Source organism: Hyla sarda, unplaced genomic scaffold (assembly GCF_029499605.1).
Source record: "Hyla sarda isolate aHylSar1 unplaced genomic scaffold, aHylSar1.hap1 scaffold_911, whole genome shotgun sequence".
NCBI classification, from domain to species: Eukaryota; Metazoa; Chordata; class Amphibia; order Anura; family Hylidae; genus Hyla; species Hyla sarda.
The window spans coordinates 77872-91273 of NW_026610940.1; the positions used below are offsets into that span (position 1 = coordinate 77872).

At 47.9% G+C, this 13402-nt stretch overlaps 1 protein-coding gene across 3 annotated transcripts in view; it reads right to left on the reverse strand.

The window, feature by feature from the left end:
* DNHD1 (dynein heavy chain domain 1) overlaps positions 1–13402 on the reverse strand; it is a gene marked incomplete at both ends in the record, with an annotated part of 136370 nt that overhangs the window by 76891 nt on the left and 46077 nt on the right. For all 3 annotated transcript variants that reach the window (XM_056554823.1, XM_056554825.1, XM_056554824.1), the window contains 3 exon segments: positions 3623–3839; positions 11810–11901; positions 11984–12182. In XM_056554823.1, coding sequence (XP_056410798.1) covers positions 3623–3839; positions 11810–11901; positions 11984–12182 — 508 coding nt within the window.

A 13402-nucleotide genomic window follows, 5' to 3' on the forward strand; every position in this document is an offset into this window, starting at 1 on the left:
ACACTTTGGGCCATTATACAATGTTTTCAAGACAGTTTGCCTGATTTTTGCTCCACTGAAATTTTTTATGGAGGGGGAGGAGATGGATGGATGGAGGAGATGGATGGAGGAGATGGATGGATGGATGAGATGGATGGATGGAGGAGATGGATGGAGGAGATGGATGGATGGAGGAGATGGATGGATGGAGGAGATGGATGGAGGAGATGGATGGATGGATGAGATGGATGGAGGAGATGGATGGAGGAGATGGATGGAGGGGATGGATGGATGGAGGAGATGGATGGAGGAGATGGATGGAGGGGATGGATGGATGGAGGAGATGGATGGAGGGGATGGATGGATGGAGGAGATGGATGGAGGGGATGGATGGATGGAGGAGATGGATGGATGGAGGAGATGGATGGAGGAGATGGATGGAGGGGATGGATGGATGGAGGAGATGGATGGAGGGGATGGATGGATGGAGGAGATGGATGGATGGAGGAGATGGATGGAGGAGATGGATGGAGGGGATGGATGGATGGAGGAGATGGATGGAGGGGATGGATGGATGGAGGAGATGGATGGAGGGGATGGATGGATGGAGGAGATGGATGGATGGAGGAGATGGATGGAGGAGATGGATGGAGGAGATGGATGGAGGAGATGGATGGATGGAGGAGATGGATGGAGGAGATGGATGGAGGAGATGGATGGAGGAGATGGATGGAGGAGATGGATGGAGGGGATGGATGGATGGAGGAGATGGATGGATGGAGGAGATGGATGGATGGAGGAGATGGATGGAGGAGATGGATGGATGGAGGGGATGGATGGAGGAGATGGATGGAGGAGATGGATGGATGGAGGAGATGGATGGAGGAGATGGATGGAGGAGATGGATGGATGGAGGAGATGGATGGATGGAGGAGATGGATGGATGGAGGAGATGGATGGAGGAGATGGATGGATGGAGGAGATGGATGGATGGATGGAGGAGATGGATGGATGGAGGAGATGGATGGAGGAGATGGATGGAGGAGATGGATGGAGGAGATGGATGGAGGAGATGGATGGAGGAGATGGATGGATGGAGGGGATGAGATGGATGGAGGAGATGGATGGAGGAGATGGATGGAGGAGGAGGAGGAATCAGAGAAGAGAGGAGGAGAAGGAATCAGAGAAGAGAGGAGGAGGAATCACAGAGAAGAGAGGAGGAGGAATCACAGAGAAGAGAGGAGGAGGAATCACAGAGAAGAGAGGAGGAGGAGGAGGAATCAGAGAAGAGAGGAGGAGAAGGAATCACAGAGAAGAGAGGAGGAGGAGGAATCAGAGAAGATAGGAGAAGGAATCACAGAGAAGAGAGGAGGAGGAGGAATCAGAGAAGAGAGGAGGAGGAATCACAGAGAAGAGAGGAGGAGGAGGAATCACAGAGGAGAGGAGGAGGAATCACAGAGAAGAGAGGAGGAGGAATCACAGAGAAGAGAGGAGGAGGAATCACAGAGAAGAGAGGAGGAGGAGGAATCACAGAGAAGAGAGGAGGAGGAGGAGGAATCACAGAGAAGAGAGGAGGAGGAGGAGGAATCACAGAGAAGAGAGGAGGAGGAGGAGGAATCACAGAGAAGAGAGGAGGAGGAGGAATCACAGAGAAGAGAGGAGGAGGAGGAATCAGAGAAGAGAGGAGAAGGAATCACAGAGAAGAGAGGAGGAGGAATCACAGAGAAGAGAGGAGGAGGAATCACAGAGAAGAGAGGAGGAGGAGGAGGAATCACAGAGAAGAGAGGAGGAGGAGGAGGAATCACAGAGAAGAGAGGAGGAGGAATCACAGAGAAGAGAGGAAGAGGAGGAATCACAGAGAAGAGAGGAGGAGGAGGAATCAGAGAAGAGAGGAGAAGGACTCACAGAGAAGAGAGGAGGAGGAATCACAGAGAAGAGAGGAGGAGGAATCACAGAGAAGAGAGGAGGAGGAGGAGGAATCACAGAGAAGAGAGGAGGAGGAATCACAGAGAAGAGAGGAGGAGGAATCACAGAGAAGAGAGGAGGAGGAGGAGGAATCACAGAGAAGAGAGGAGGAGGAGGAGGAATCACAGAGAAGAGAGGAGGAGGAGGAGGAATCACAGAGAAGAGAGGAGGAGGAGGAGGAATCACAGAGAAGAGAGGAGGAGGAGGAGGAATCACAGAGAAGAGAGGAGGAGGAGGAATCACAGAGAAGAGAGGAGGAGAATGAATCACAGAGAAGAGAGGAGGAATCATAGGGAAGAGAGGAGGAGGAGGAGGAATCACAGAGAAGAGAGGAGGAGGAATCATAGAGAAGAGGGGAGGAGGAGGAGGAATCATAGAGAAGAGGAGGAGGAATCAGAGAAGAGAGGAGGAGGAATCAGAGAAGAGAGGAGGAAGCAGAGAACAGGAGGGGGAATCATAGAGAACAGAGGAGGAGAAGAGAGGAGGAGGAGGAGGAATCAGAGAAGAGAGGAGGAAGAGGAGAAATCATAGAGAAGAGTGGAGGAGGAGAGAGGAGGAGGAGGAATCATATAGAAGAGTGGAAGAGAAAGAGAGGAGGAGGAGGAATCATAGAGAAGAGAGGAGGAGGAGGAATCACAGAGAAAAGAGGAGGAATCATAGGGAAGAGAGGAGGAGGAAAAATCACCGAGAAGAGAGGAGGAGAAATCACTGAGAAGAGAGGAGGAGAAGAGAGGAGGAGGAATCATCGAGAAGAGAGGAGGAATCACAGAGAAGAGAGGAGGAGGAGGAGGAATCACAGAAGAAAGGAGGAGGAGGAGGAGGAATTACAGAAGAGAGGAGGAGGAATCACAGAGAAGAGAGGAGGAATCAAAGAGAAGAGAGGAGGAAGAATCACAGAGAACGGAGGAGGAGGAGGAGGAATCACTGAGAAGAGAGGAGGAGAAGAGAGGAGGAGGAATCACAGAGAAGAGAGGAGGAGGAGAAGGAATCACAGAAGAAAGGAGGAGGAGGAGGAATCGCAGAAGAGAGGAGGAGGAATCACAGAGAAGAGAGGAGGAGGAATCACAGAGAAGAGAGGAGGAGGAGGAATCACAGAGAAGAGGGGAGGAGGAATCACAGAGAAGAGGGGAGGAGAAGGAATCACAGAGAAGAGGGGAGGAGAAGGAATCACAGAGAAGAGGGGAGGAGAAGGAATCACAGAGAAGAGAGGAGGAATCAGAGAAGAGAGGAGGAGGAATCACAGAAGAGAGGAGGAATCACAGAAGAGAGAAGGAGGAGGAGGAATCACAGAAGAGAGGAGGAGGAGGAGGAATCACAGAGAAGAGAGGAGGAGGAATCACAGAAGAGAGGAGGAGGAGGAATCACAGAGAAGAGAGGAGGAGGAATCACAGAAGAGAGGAGGAGGAGGAGGAATCACAGAGAAGAGAGGAGCAGGAATCGCAGAGAAGAGAGGAGGAGGAATCACAGAGAAGAGAGGAGCAGGAATCGCAGAGAAGAGAGGAGGAGGAATCACAGGGAAGAGAGGAGGAGGAATCACAGGGAAGAGAGGAGGAGGAATCACAAAGACAAGAGGAGGAGGAAGAGTAAGGCCCCACAGGTGTTTGTGTGTGAATGAAGAGGAAACAATCCTGGGTGGTCTGGAGGTCCGAGTATTAACACGTAGACTTGGGCCTCTTACCGGCCAGAAGGAAGGTGCCCGTGTCCTGGGTGCTGCAGCCTTTGGCGAGCTTTCTGAATTTGCCACTGGTTGGTCTCCTGGCTGGGTCTGGAGGAGGATCCTCTCTGGAGACACAGAGGAAGAATCTGACCAGATGGAATTCTCTCTCCTGCCAGAACCTCTGAATCTTCCCAAAGTCCTGATGGACAGAGAACTCTGCACGAGCCTGGAGCAAGATCTGATAGAGGAAGACATGAGAGGTCTGGAACAGCAGAATACTGAGCGCAGTGCTGGAGGAGAAGACATGATGTAACAGCAGAATAGTGAGTGCAGCCCTGGAGGAGAAGACATGATGTAACAGCAGAATAGTGAGCGCAGCTCTGGAGGAGAAGACACGATGTAACAGCAGAATAGTGAGTGCAGCTCTGGAGGAGAAGACATGATGTAACAGCAGAATAGTGAGTGCAGCCCTGGAGGAGAAGACATGATGTAACAGCAGAATAGTGAGTGCAGCCCTGGAGGAGAAGACAAAATGTAACAGCAGAATAGTGAGTGCAGCTCTGGAGGAGAAGACACGATGTAACAGCAGAATAGTGAGTGCAGCTCTGGAGGAGAAGACATGATGTAACAGCAGAATAGTGAGTGCAGCCCTGGAGGAGAAGACATGATGTAACAGCAGAATAGTGAGTGCAGCCCTGGAGGATAAGACCTGATGTAACAGCAGAATAGTGAGTGCAGCTCTGAAGGATAAGACACGATGTAACAGCAGAATAGTGAGTGCAGCCCTGGAGGAGAAGACATGATGTAACAGCAGAATAGTGAGTGCAGCCCTGGAGGATAAGACCTGATGTAACAGCAGAATAGTGAGTGCAGCTCTGGAGGATAAGACCTGATGTAACAGCAGAATAGTGAGTGCAGCCCTGGAGGAGAAGACATGATGTAACAGCAGAATAGTGAGTGCAGCTCAGGAGGATAAGACCTGATGTAACAGCAGAATAGTGAGTGCAGCTCTGGAGGATAAGACCTGATGTAACAGCAGAATAGTGAGTGCAGCTCTGAAGGATAAGACACGATGTAACAGCAGAATAGTGAGTGCAGCTCTGAAGGATAAGACATGATGTAACAGCAGAATAGTGAGTGCAGCTCTGGAGGAGAAGACCTGATGTAACAGCAGAATAGTGAGTGCAGCTCTGGAGTATACGACATGATGTAACAGCAGAATAGTGAGTGCAGCTCTGGAGGATAAGACATGATGTAACAGCAGAATAGTGAGTGCAGCTCTGGAGGATAAGACATGATGTAACAGCAGAATAGTGAGTGCAGCACTGGAGGATAAGACATGTAACAGCAGAATAGTGAGTGCAGCTCTGAAGGATAAGACATGATGTAACAGCAGAATAGTGAGTGCAGCTCTGGAGGAGAAGACCTGATGTAACAGCAGAATAGTGAGTGCAGCTCTGGAGTATACGACATGATGTAACAGCAGAATAGTGAGTGCAGCTCTGGAGGATAAGACATGATGTAACAGCAGAATAGTGAGTGCAGCTCTGGAGGATAAGACATGATGTAACAGCAGAATAGTGAGTGCAGCACTGGAGGATAAGACATGTAACAGCAGAATAGTGAGTGCAGCTCTGAAGGATAAGACATGATGTAACAGCAGAATAGTGAGTGCAGCTCTGAAGGATAAGACATGATGTAACAGCAGAATAGTGAGTGCAGCTCTGGAGGATAAGACATGATGTAACAGCAGAATAGTGAGTGCAGCTCTGGAGCATAAGACATGATGTAACAGCAGAATAGTGAGTGCAGCTCTGGGGGATAAGACATGATGTAACAGCAGAATAGTGAGTGCAGCTCTGGAGGATAAGACATGATGTGACAGCAGAATAGTGAGTGCAGCCCTGGAGGATAAGACCTGATGTAACAGCAGAATAGTGAGTGCAGCTCTGGAGGATAAGACATGATGTAACAGCAGAATAGTGAGTGCAGCTCTGGAGGATAAGACATGATGTAACAGCAGAATAGTGAGTGCAGCTCTGAAGGATAAGACATGATGTAACAGCAGAATAGTGAGTGCAGCTCTGGAGGATAAGACATGATGTAACAGCAGAATAGTGAGTGCAGCTCTGGAGCATAAGACATGATGTAACAGCAGAATAGTGAGTGCAGCTCTGGGGGATAAGACATGATGTAACAGCAGAATAGTGAGTGCAGCTCTGGAGGATAAGACATGATGTAACAGCAGAATAGTGAGGTGCAGCCCTGGAGGATAAGACCTGATGTAACAGCAGAATAGTGAGTGCAGCTCTGGAGGATAAGACCTGATGTAACAGCAGAATAGTGAGTGCAGCCCTGGAGGAGAAGACATGATGTAACAGCAGAATAGTGAGCGCAGTGCTAGAGGAGAAGATATGATGTAACAGCAGAATAGTGAGTGCAGCCCTGGAGGAGAAGACACAATGTAATAGCAGAATAGTGAGTGCAGCTCTGGAGGATAAGACCTGATGTAACAGCAGAATAGTGAGTGCAGCTCTGGAGGATAAGACCTGATGTAACAGCAGAATAGTGAGTGCAGCTCTGAAGGATAAGACACGATGTAACAGCAGAATAGTGAGTGCAGCTCTGAAGGATAAGACATGATGTAACAGCAGAATAGTGAGTGCAGCTCTGGAGGAGAAGACCTGATGTAACAGCAGAATAGTGAGTGCAGCTCTGGAGTATACGACATGATGTAACAGTAGAATAGTGAGTGCAGCTCTGGAGGATAAGACATGATGTAACAGCAGAATAGTGAGTGCAGCTCTGGAGGATAAGACATGATGTAACAGCAGAATAGTGAGTGCAGCACTGGAGGATAAGATATGATGTAACAGCAGAATAGTGAGTGCAGCTCTGAAGGATAAGACATGATGTAACAGCAGAATAGTGAGTGCAGCTCTGGAGGATAAGGCATGATGTAACAGCAGAATAGTGAGTGCAGCTCTGGAGCATAAGACATGATGTAACAGCAGAATAGTGAGTGCAGCTCTGGGGGATAAGACATGATGTAACAGCAGAATAGTGAGTGCAGCTCTGGAGGATAAGACATGATGTAACAGCAGAATAGTGAGTGCAGCTCTGGAGGATAAGCCATGTATATAACAGGAGACTAGTGAGTGCAGCTCTGGAGGATAAGACATGATGTAACAGCAGAATAGTGAGTGCAGCTCTGGAGGATAAGACATGATGAAATAGCAGAATAGTGAGTGCAGCTCTGGAGGATAAGACACGATGTAACAGAAGAATAGTGAGTGCAGCTCTGGAGGATAAGACATGATGTAACAGCAGAATAGTGAGTGCAGCTCTGAAGGATAAGACATGATGTAACAGCAGAATAGTGAGTGCAGCTCTGGAGGATAAGACATGATGTAACAGCAGAATAGTGAGTGCAGCTCTGGAGCATAAGACATGATGTAACAGCAGAATAGTGAGTGCAGCTCTGGGGGATAAGACATGATGTAACAGCAGAATAGTGAGTGCAGCTCTGGAGGATAAGACATGATGTAACAGCAGAATAGTGAGTGCAGCTCTGGAGGATAAGACATGATGTAACAGCAGAATAGTGAGTGCAGCTCTGGAGGATAAGACCTGATGTAACAACAGAATAGTGAGTGCAGCTCTGGAGGATAAGACATGATGTAACAGCAGAGTAGTGAGTGCAGCTCTGGAGCATAAGACATGATGTAACAGCAGAATAGTGAGTGCAGCTCTGGGGGATAAGACATGATGTAACAGCAGAATAGTGAGTGCAGCTCTGGAGGATAAGACATGATGTAACAGCAGAATAGTGAGTGCAGCTCTGGAGGATAAGACCTGATGTAACAGCAGAATAGTGAGTGCAGCTCTGAAGGATAAGACCTGATGTAACAGCAGAATAGTGAGTGCAGCTCTGAAGGATAAGACATGATGTAACAGCAGAATAGTGAGTGCAGCTCTGGAGGAGAAGACCTGATGTAACAGCAGAATAGTGAGTGCAGCTCTGGAGTATACGACATGATGTAACAGTAGAATAGTGAGTGCAGCTCTGGAGGATAAGACATGATGTAACAGCAGAATAGTGAGTGCAGCTCTGGAGGATAAGACATGATGTAACAGCAGAATAGTGAGTGCAGCACTGGAGGATAAGATATGATGTAACAGCAGAATAGTGAGTGCAGCTCTGAAGGATAAGACATGATGTAACAGCAGAATAGTGAGTGCAGCTCTGGAGGATAAGGCATGATGTAACAGCAGAATAGTGAGTGCAGCTCTGGAGCATAAGACATGATGTAACAGCAGAATAGTGAGTGCAGCTCTGGGGGATAAGACATGATGTAACAGCAGAATAGTGAGTGCAGCTCTGGAGGATAAGACATGATGTAACAGCAGAATAGTGAGTGCAGCTCTGGAGGATAAGCCATGTATATAACAGGAGAATAGTGAGTGCAGCTCTGGAGGATAAGACATGATGTAACAGCAGAATAGTGAGTGCAGCTCTGGAGGATAAGACATGATGAAATAGCAGAATAGTGAGTGCAGCTCTGGAGGATAAGACACGATGTAACAGCAGAATAGTGAGTGCAGCTCTGGAGGATAAGACAGGATGTAACAACAGAATAGTGAGTGCAGCTCTGGAGGATAAGACATGATGTAACAGCAGAATAGTGAGTGCAGCTCTGGAGGATAAGACATGATGTAACAGCAGAATAGTGAGTGCAGCACTGGAGGATAAGACATGTAACAGCAGAATAGTGAGTGCAGCTCTGGAGGATAAGACCTGATGTAACAGCAGAATAGTGAGTGCAGCTCTGGAGGATAAGACATGATGTAACAGCAGAATAGTGAGTGCAGCCCTGGAGGATAAGACCTGATGTAACAGCAGAATAGTGAGTGCAGCTCTGGAGGATAAGACCTGATGTAACAGCAGAATAGTGAGTGCAGCCCTGGAGGAGAAGACATGATGTAACAGCAGAATAGTGAGCGCAGTGCTGGAGGAGAAGACATGATGTAACAGCAGAATAGTGAGTGCAGCCCTGGAGGAGAAGACACGATGTAACAGCAGAATAGTGAGTGCAGCTCTGAAGGATAAGACATGATGTAACAGCAGAATAGTGAGTGCAGCTCTGGAGGAGAAGACCTGATGTAACAGCAGAGTAGTGAGTGCAGCTCTGGAGCATAAGACATGATGTAACAGCAGAATAGTGAGTGCAGCTCTGGGGGATAAGACATGATGTAACAGCAGAATAGTGAGTGCAGCTCTGGAGGATAAGACATGATGTAACAGCAGAATAGTGAGTGCAGCTCTGGAGGATAAGACCTGATGTAACAGCAGAATAGTGAGTGCAGCTCTGAAGGATAAGACACGATGTAACAGCAGAATAGTGAGTGCAGCTCTGAAGGATAAGACATGATGTAACAGCAGAATAGTGAGTGCAGCTCTGGAGGAGAAGACCTGATGTAACAGCAGAATAGTGAGTGCAGCTCTGGAGTATACGACATGATGTAACAGTAGAATAGTGAGTGCAGCTCTGGAGGATAAGACATGATGTAACAGCAGAATAGTGAGTGCAGCTCTGGAGGATAAGACATGATGTAACAGCAGAATAGTGAGTGCAGCACTGGAGGATAAGATATGATGTAACAGCAGAATAGTGAGTGCAGCTCTGAAGGATAAGACATGATGTAACAGCAGAATAGTGAGTGCAGCTCTGGAGGATAAGGCATGATGTAACAGCAGAATAGTGAGTGCAGCTCTGGAGCATAAGACATGATGTAACAGCAGAATAGTGAGTGCAGCTCTGGGGGATAAGACATGATGTAACAGCAGAATAGTGAGTGCAGCTCTGGAGGATAAGACATGATGTAACAGCAGAATAGTGAGTGCAGCTCTGGAGGATAAGCCATGTATATAACAGGAGAATAGTGAGTGCAGCTCTGGAGGATAAGACATGATGTAACAGCAGAATAGTGAGTGCAGCTCTGGAGGATAAGACATGATGAAATAGCAGAATAGTGAGTGCAGCTCTGGAGGATAAGACACGATGTAACAGCAGAATAGTGAGTGCAGCTCTGGAGGATAAGACAGGATGTAACAACAGAATAGTGAGTGCAGCTCTGGAGGATAAGACATGATGTAACAGCAGAATAGTGAGTGCAGCTCTGGAGGATAAGACATGATGTAACAGCAGAATAGTGAGTGCAGCACTGGAGGATAAGACATGTAACAGCAGAATAGTGAGTGCAGCTCTGGAGGATAAGACCTGATGTAACAGCAGAATAGTGAGTGCAGCTCTGGAGGATAAGACATGATGTAACAGCAGAATAGTGAGTGCAGTCCTGGAGGATAAGACCTGATGTAACAGCAGAATAGTGAGTGTAGCTCTGGAGGATAAGACCTGATGTAACAGCAGAATAGTGAGTGCAGCCCTGGAGGAGAAGACATGATGTAACAGCAGAATAGTGAGCGCAGTGCTGGAGGAGAAGACATGATGTAACAGCAGAATAGTGAGTGCAGCCCTGGAGGAGAAGACACGATGTAACAGCAGAATAGTGAGTGCAGCTCTGAAGGATAAGACATGATGTAACAGCAGAATAGTGAGTGCAGCTCTGGAGGAGAAGACCTGATGTAACAGCAGAATATTGAGTGCAGCTCTGGAGGATAAGACCTGATGTAACAGCAGAATAGTGAGTGCAGCTCTGGAGGATAAGACCTGATGTAACAGCAGAATAGTGAGTGCAGCTCTGGAGGATAAGCCATGTATATAACAGCAGAATAGTGAGTGCAGCTCTGGAGGATAAGACATGTAACAGCAGAATAGTGAGTGCAGCTCTGGAGGAGAAGACCTGATGTAACAGCAGAATAGTGAGTGCAGCTCTGGAGGATAAGACCTGATGTAACAGCAGAATAGTGAGTGCAGCTCTGGAGGATAAGCCATGAATATAACAGCAGAATAGTGAGTGCAGCTCTGGAGGATAAGCCATGTATATAGCAGCAGAATAGTGAGTGCAGCTCTGGAGGATAAGCCATGTATATAACAGGAGAATAGTGAGTGCAGCTCTGGAGGATAAGACCTGATGTAACAGCAGAATAGTGAGTGCAGCTCTGGAGCATAAGACATGATGTAACAGCAGAATAGTGAGTGCAGCTCTGGGGGATAAGACATGATGTAACAGCAGAATAGTGAGTGCAGCTCTGGAGGATAAGACATGATGTAACAGCAGAATAGTGAGTGCAGCTCTGGAGGATGAGACATGATGTAGGAGCAGAATAGTGAGTGCAGCTCTGGGGGATAAGACATGATGTAACAGCAGAATAGTGAGTGCAGCTCTGGAGGATAAGACATGTAACAGCAGAATAGTGAGTGCAGCTCTGGAGGATAAGACATGATGTAACAGCAGAATAGTGAGTGCAGCTCTGGAGGATAAGACATGTAACAGCAGAATAGTGAGTGCAGCTCTGGAGGATAAGACATGTAACAGCAGAATAGTGAGTGCAGCTCTGGAGGATAAGACCTGATGTAACAGCAGAATAGTGAGTGCAGCTCTGGAGGATAAGACATGTAACAGCAGAATAGTGAGTGCAGCTCTGGAGGATGAGGCATGAAGTAACGGCAGAATAGTGAGTGCAGCTCTGGAGGATAAGGCCTGATGTAACAGCAGAATAGTGAGTGCAGCTCTGGAGAATAAGACATGTATATAACAGCAGAATAGTGAGTGCAGCTCTGGAGGATAAGACACGATGTAACAGCAGAATAGTGAGTGCAGCTCTGGAGAATAAGACATGTATACAACAGCAGAATAGTGAGTGCAGCTCTGGAGGATAAGACACGATGTAACAGCAGAATAGTGAGTGCAGCTCTGGAGGATAAGACATGTATATAACAGAAGAATAGTGAGTGCAGCTCTGGATGATAAGGCCTGATGTAACAGCAGAATAGTGAGTGCAGCTCTGGAGGATAAGACATGTATATAACAGCAGAATAATGAGTGCAGCTCTGGAGGATAAGACATGATGTAACAGCAGAATAGTGAGTGCAGCTCTGGAGGATAAGACATTATGTAACAGCAGAATAGTGAGTGCAGCTCTGGAGGATAAGACATTATGTAACAGCAGAATAATGAGTGCAGCTCTGGAGGATAAGACACAATGTAACAGCAGTAACCCCCGATGCCCCGGTCTCCCCTCACCTTGTGGATTTGCTCCTCCTCTCTCAGCAGTGGACCGGACAGCAGCTCCATCAGGGTCAGGGTCTCCGGACCCCCATAGTTCTTCCCTATCACTGATAGGACAAGGGGGTCAGCAGTGATGTCACAGACAATGGACAGTGAAGAAAACTACGGGCACATAAACCCCAATGTTACCTGCAAAGATGGCCGCCCAGTGCCTGTGTGTGACCGCGGGGTCCAGCAGGGACTGGAGAAGGGGAAGGTGCCGAGTAAAGTCCTGAAGACAATCCTGAACACTCTGTAGGAGGGGGTCCCCTCCCGGAAGGATCTGGGTCAGACCCCCAAGACTCTGCTCCAACAGCTGCAGCTTCTCTCTCATCCTCCCAATGTTCACCTACAGAAGGGGGGACACAGGGATCACTGGGGGTCCTCATCCAAGAAAAACACTGCAGCCTGTATATTATGGGGGTCCTCATCCAGGAAAAACACTGCAGCCTGTATATTATGGGGGTCCTCATCCAGGAAAAACACTGCAGCCTGTATATTATGGGGGTCTTCATCCAGGAAAAACACTGCAGCCTGTATATTATGGGGGGTCTTCATCCAGGAAAAACACTGCAGCCTGTATATTATGGGGGTCCTCATCCAAGAAAAACACTGCAGCCTGTATATTATGGGGGTCCTCATCCAGGAAAAACACTGCAGCCTGTATATTATGGGGGTCCTCATTAAGGACACACTGCAGCCTGTATATTATGGGGGTCCTCATCCATCCAGGACACACTGCAGCCTGTATATTATGGAGGTCCTCATCCAAGAAAAACACTGCAGCCTGTATATTATGGGGGTCCTCATCCAGGAAAAACACTGCAGCCTGTATATTATGGGGGTCCTCATCCAGGAAAAACACTGCAGCCTGTATATTATGGGGGTCCTCATCCAGGAAAAACACTGCAGCCTGTATATTATGGGGGTCCTCATCCAGGAAAAACACTGCAGCCTGTATATTATGGGGGTCCTCATCCAGGAAAAACACTGCAGCCTGTATATTATGGGGGTCCTCATCCATCCAGGACACACTGCAGCCTGTATATTATGGGGGTCCTAATCCATCCAGGACACACTGCAGCCTGTATATTATGGGGGTCCTCATCCAGGAAAAACACTGCAGCCTGTATAATATGGGGGTCCTCATCCAGGAAAAACACCGCAGCCTGTATATTATGGGGGTCCTCATCCAGGAAAAACACTGCAGCCTGTATATTATGGGGGTCCTCGTCCAGGAAAAACACTGCAGCCTGTATATTATGGGGGGTCCTCATCCAGGAAAAACACTGCAGCCTGTATATTATGGGGGTCCTCATCCATCCAGGACACACTGCAGCCTGTATATTATGGGGGTCCTAATCCATCCAGGACACACTGCAGCCTGTATATTATGGGGGTCCTCATCCATCCAGGACACACTGCAGCCTGTATATTATGGGGGTCCTCATCCAGGAAAAACACTGCAGCCTGTATATTATGGGGGTCCTCATCCAGGACACACTGCAGCCTGCATATTATGGGGGTCCTCATCCAGGAAAAACACTGCAGCCTGTATATTATGGGGGT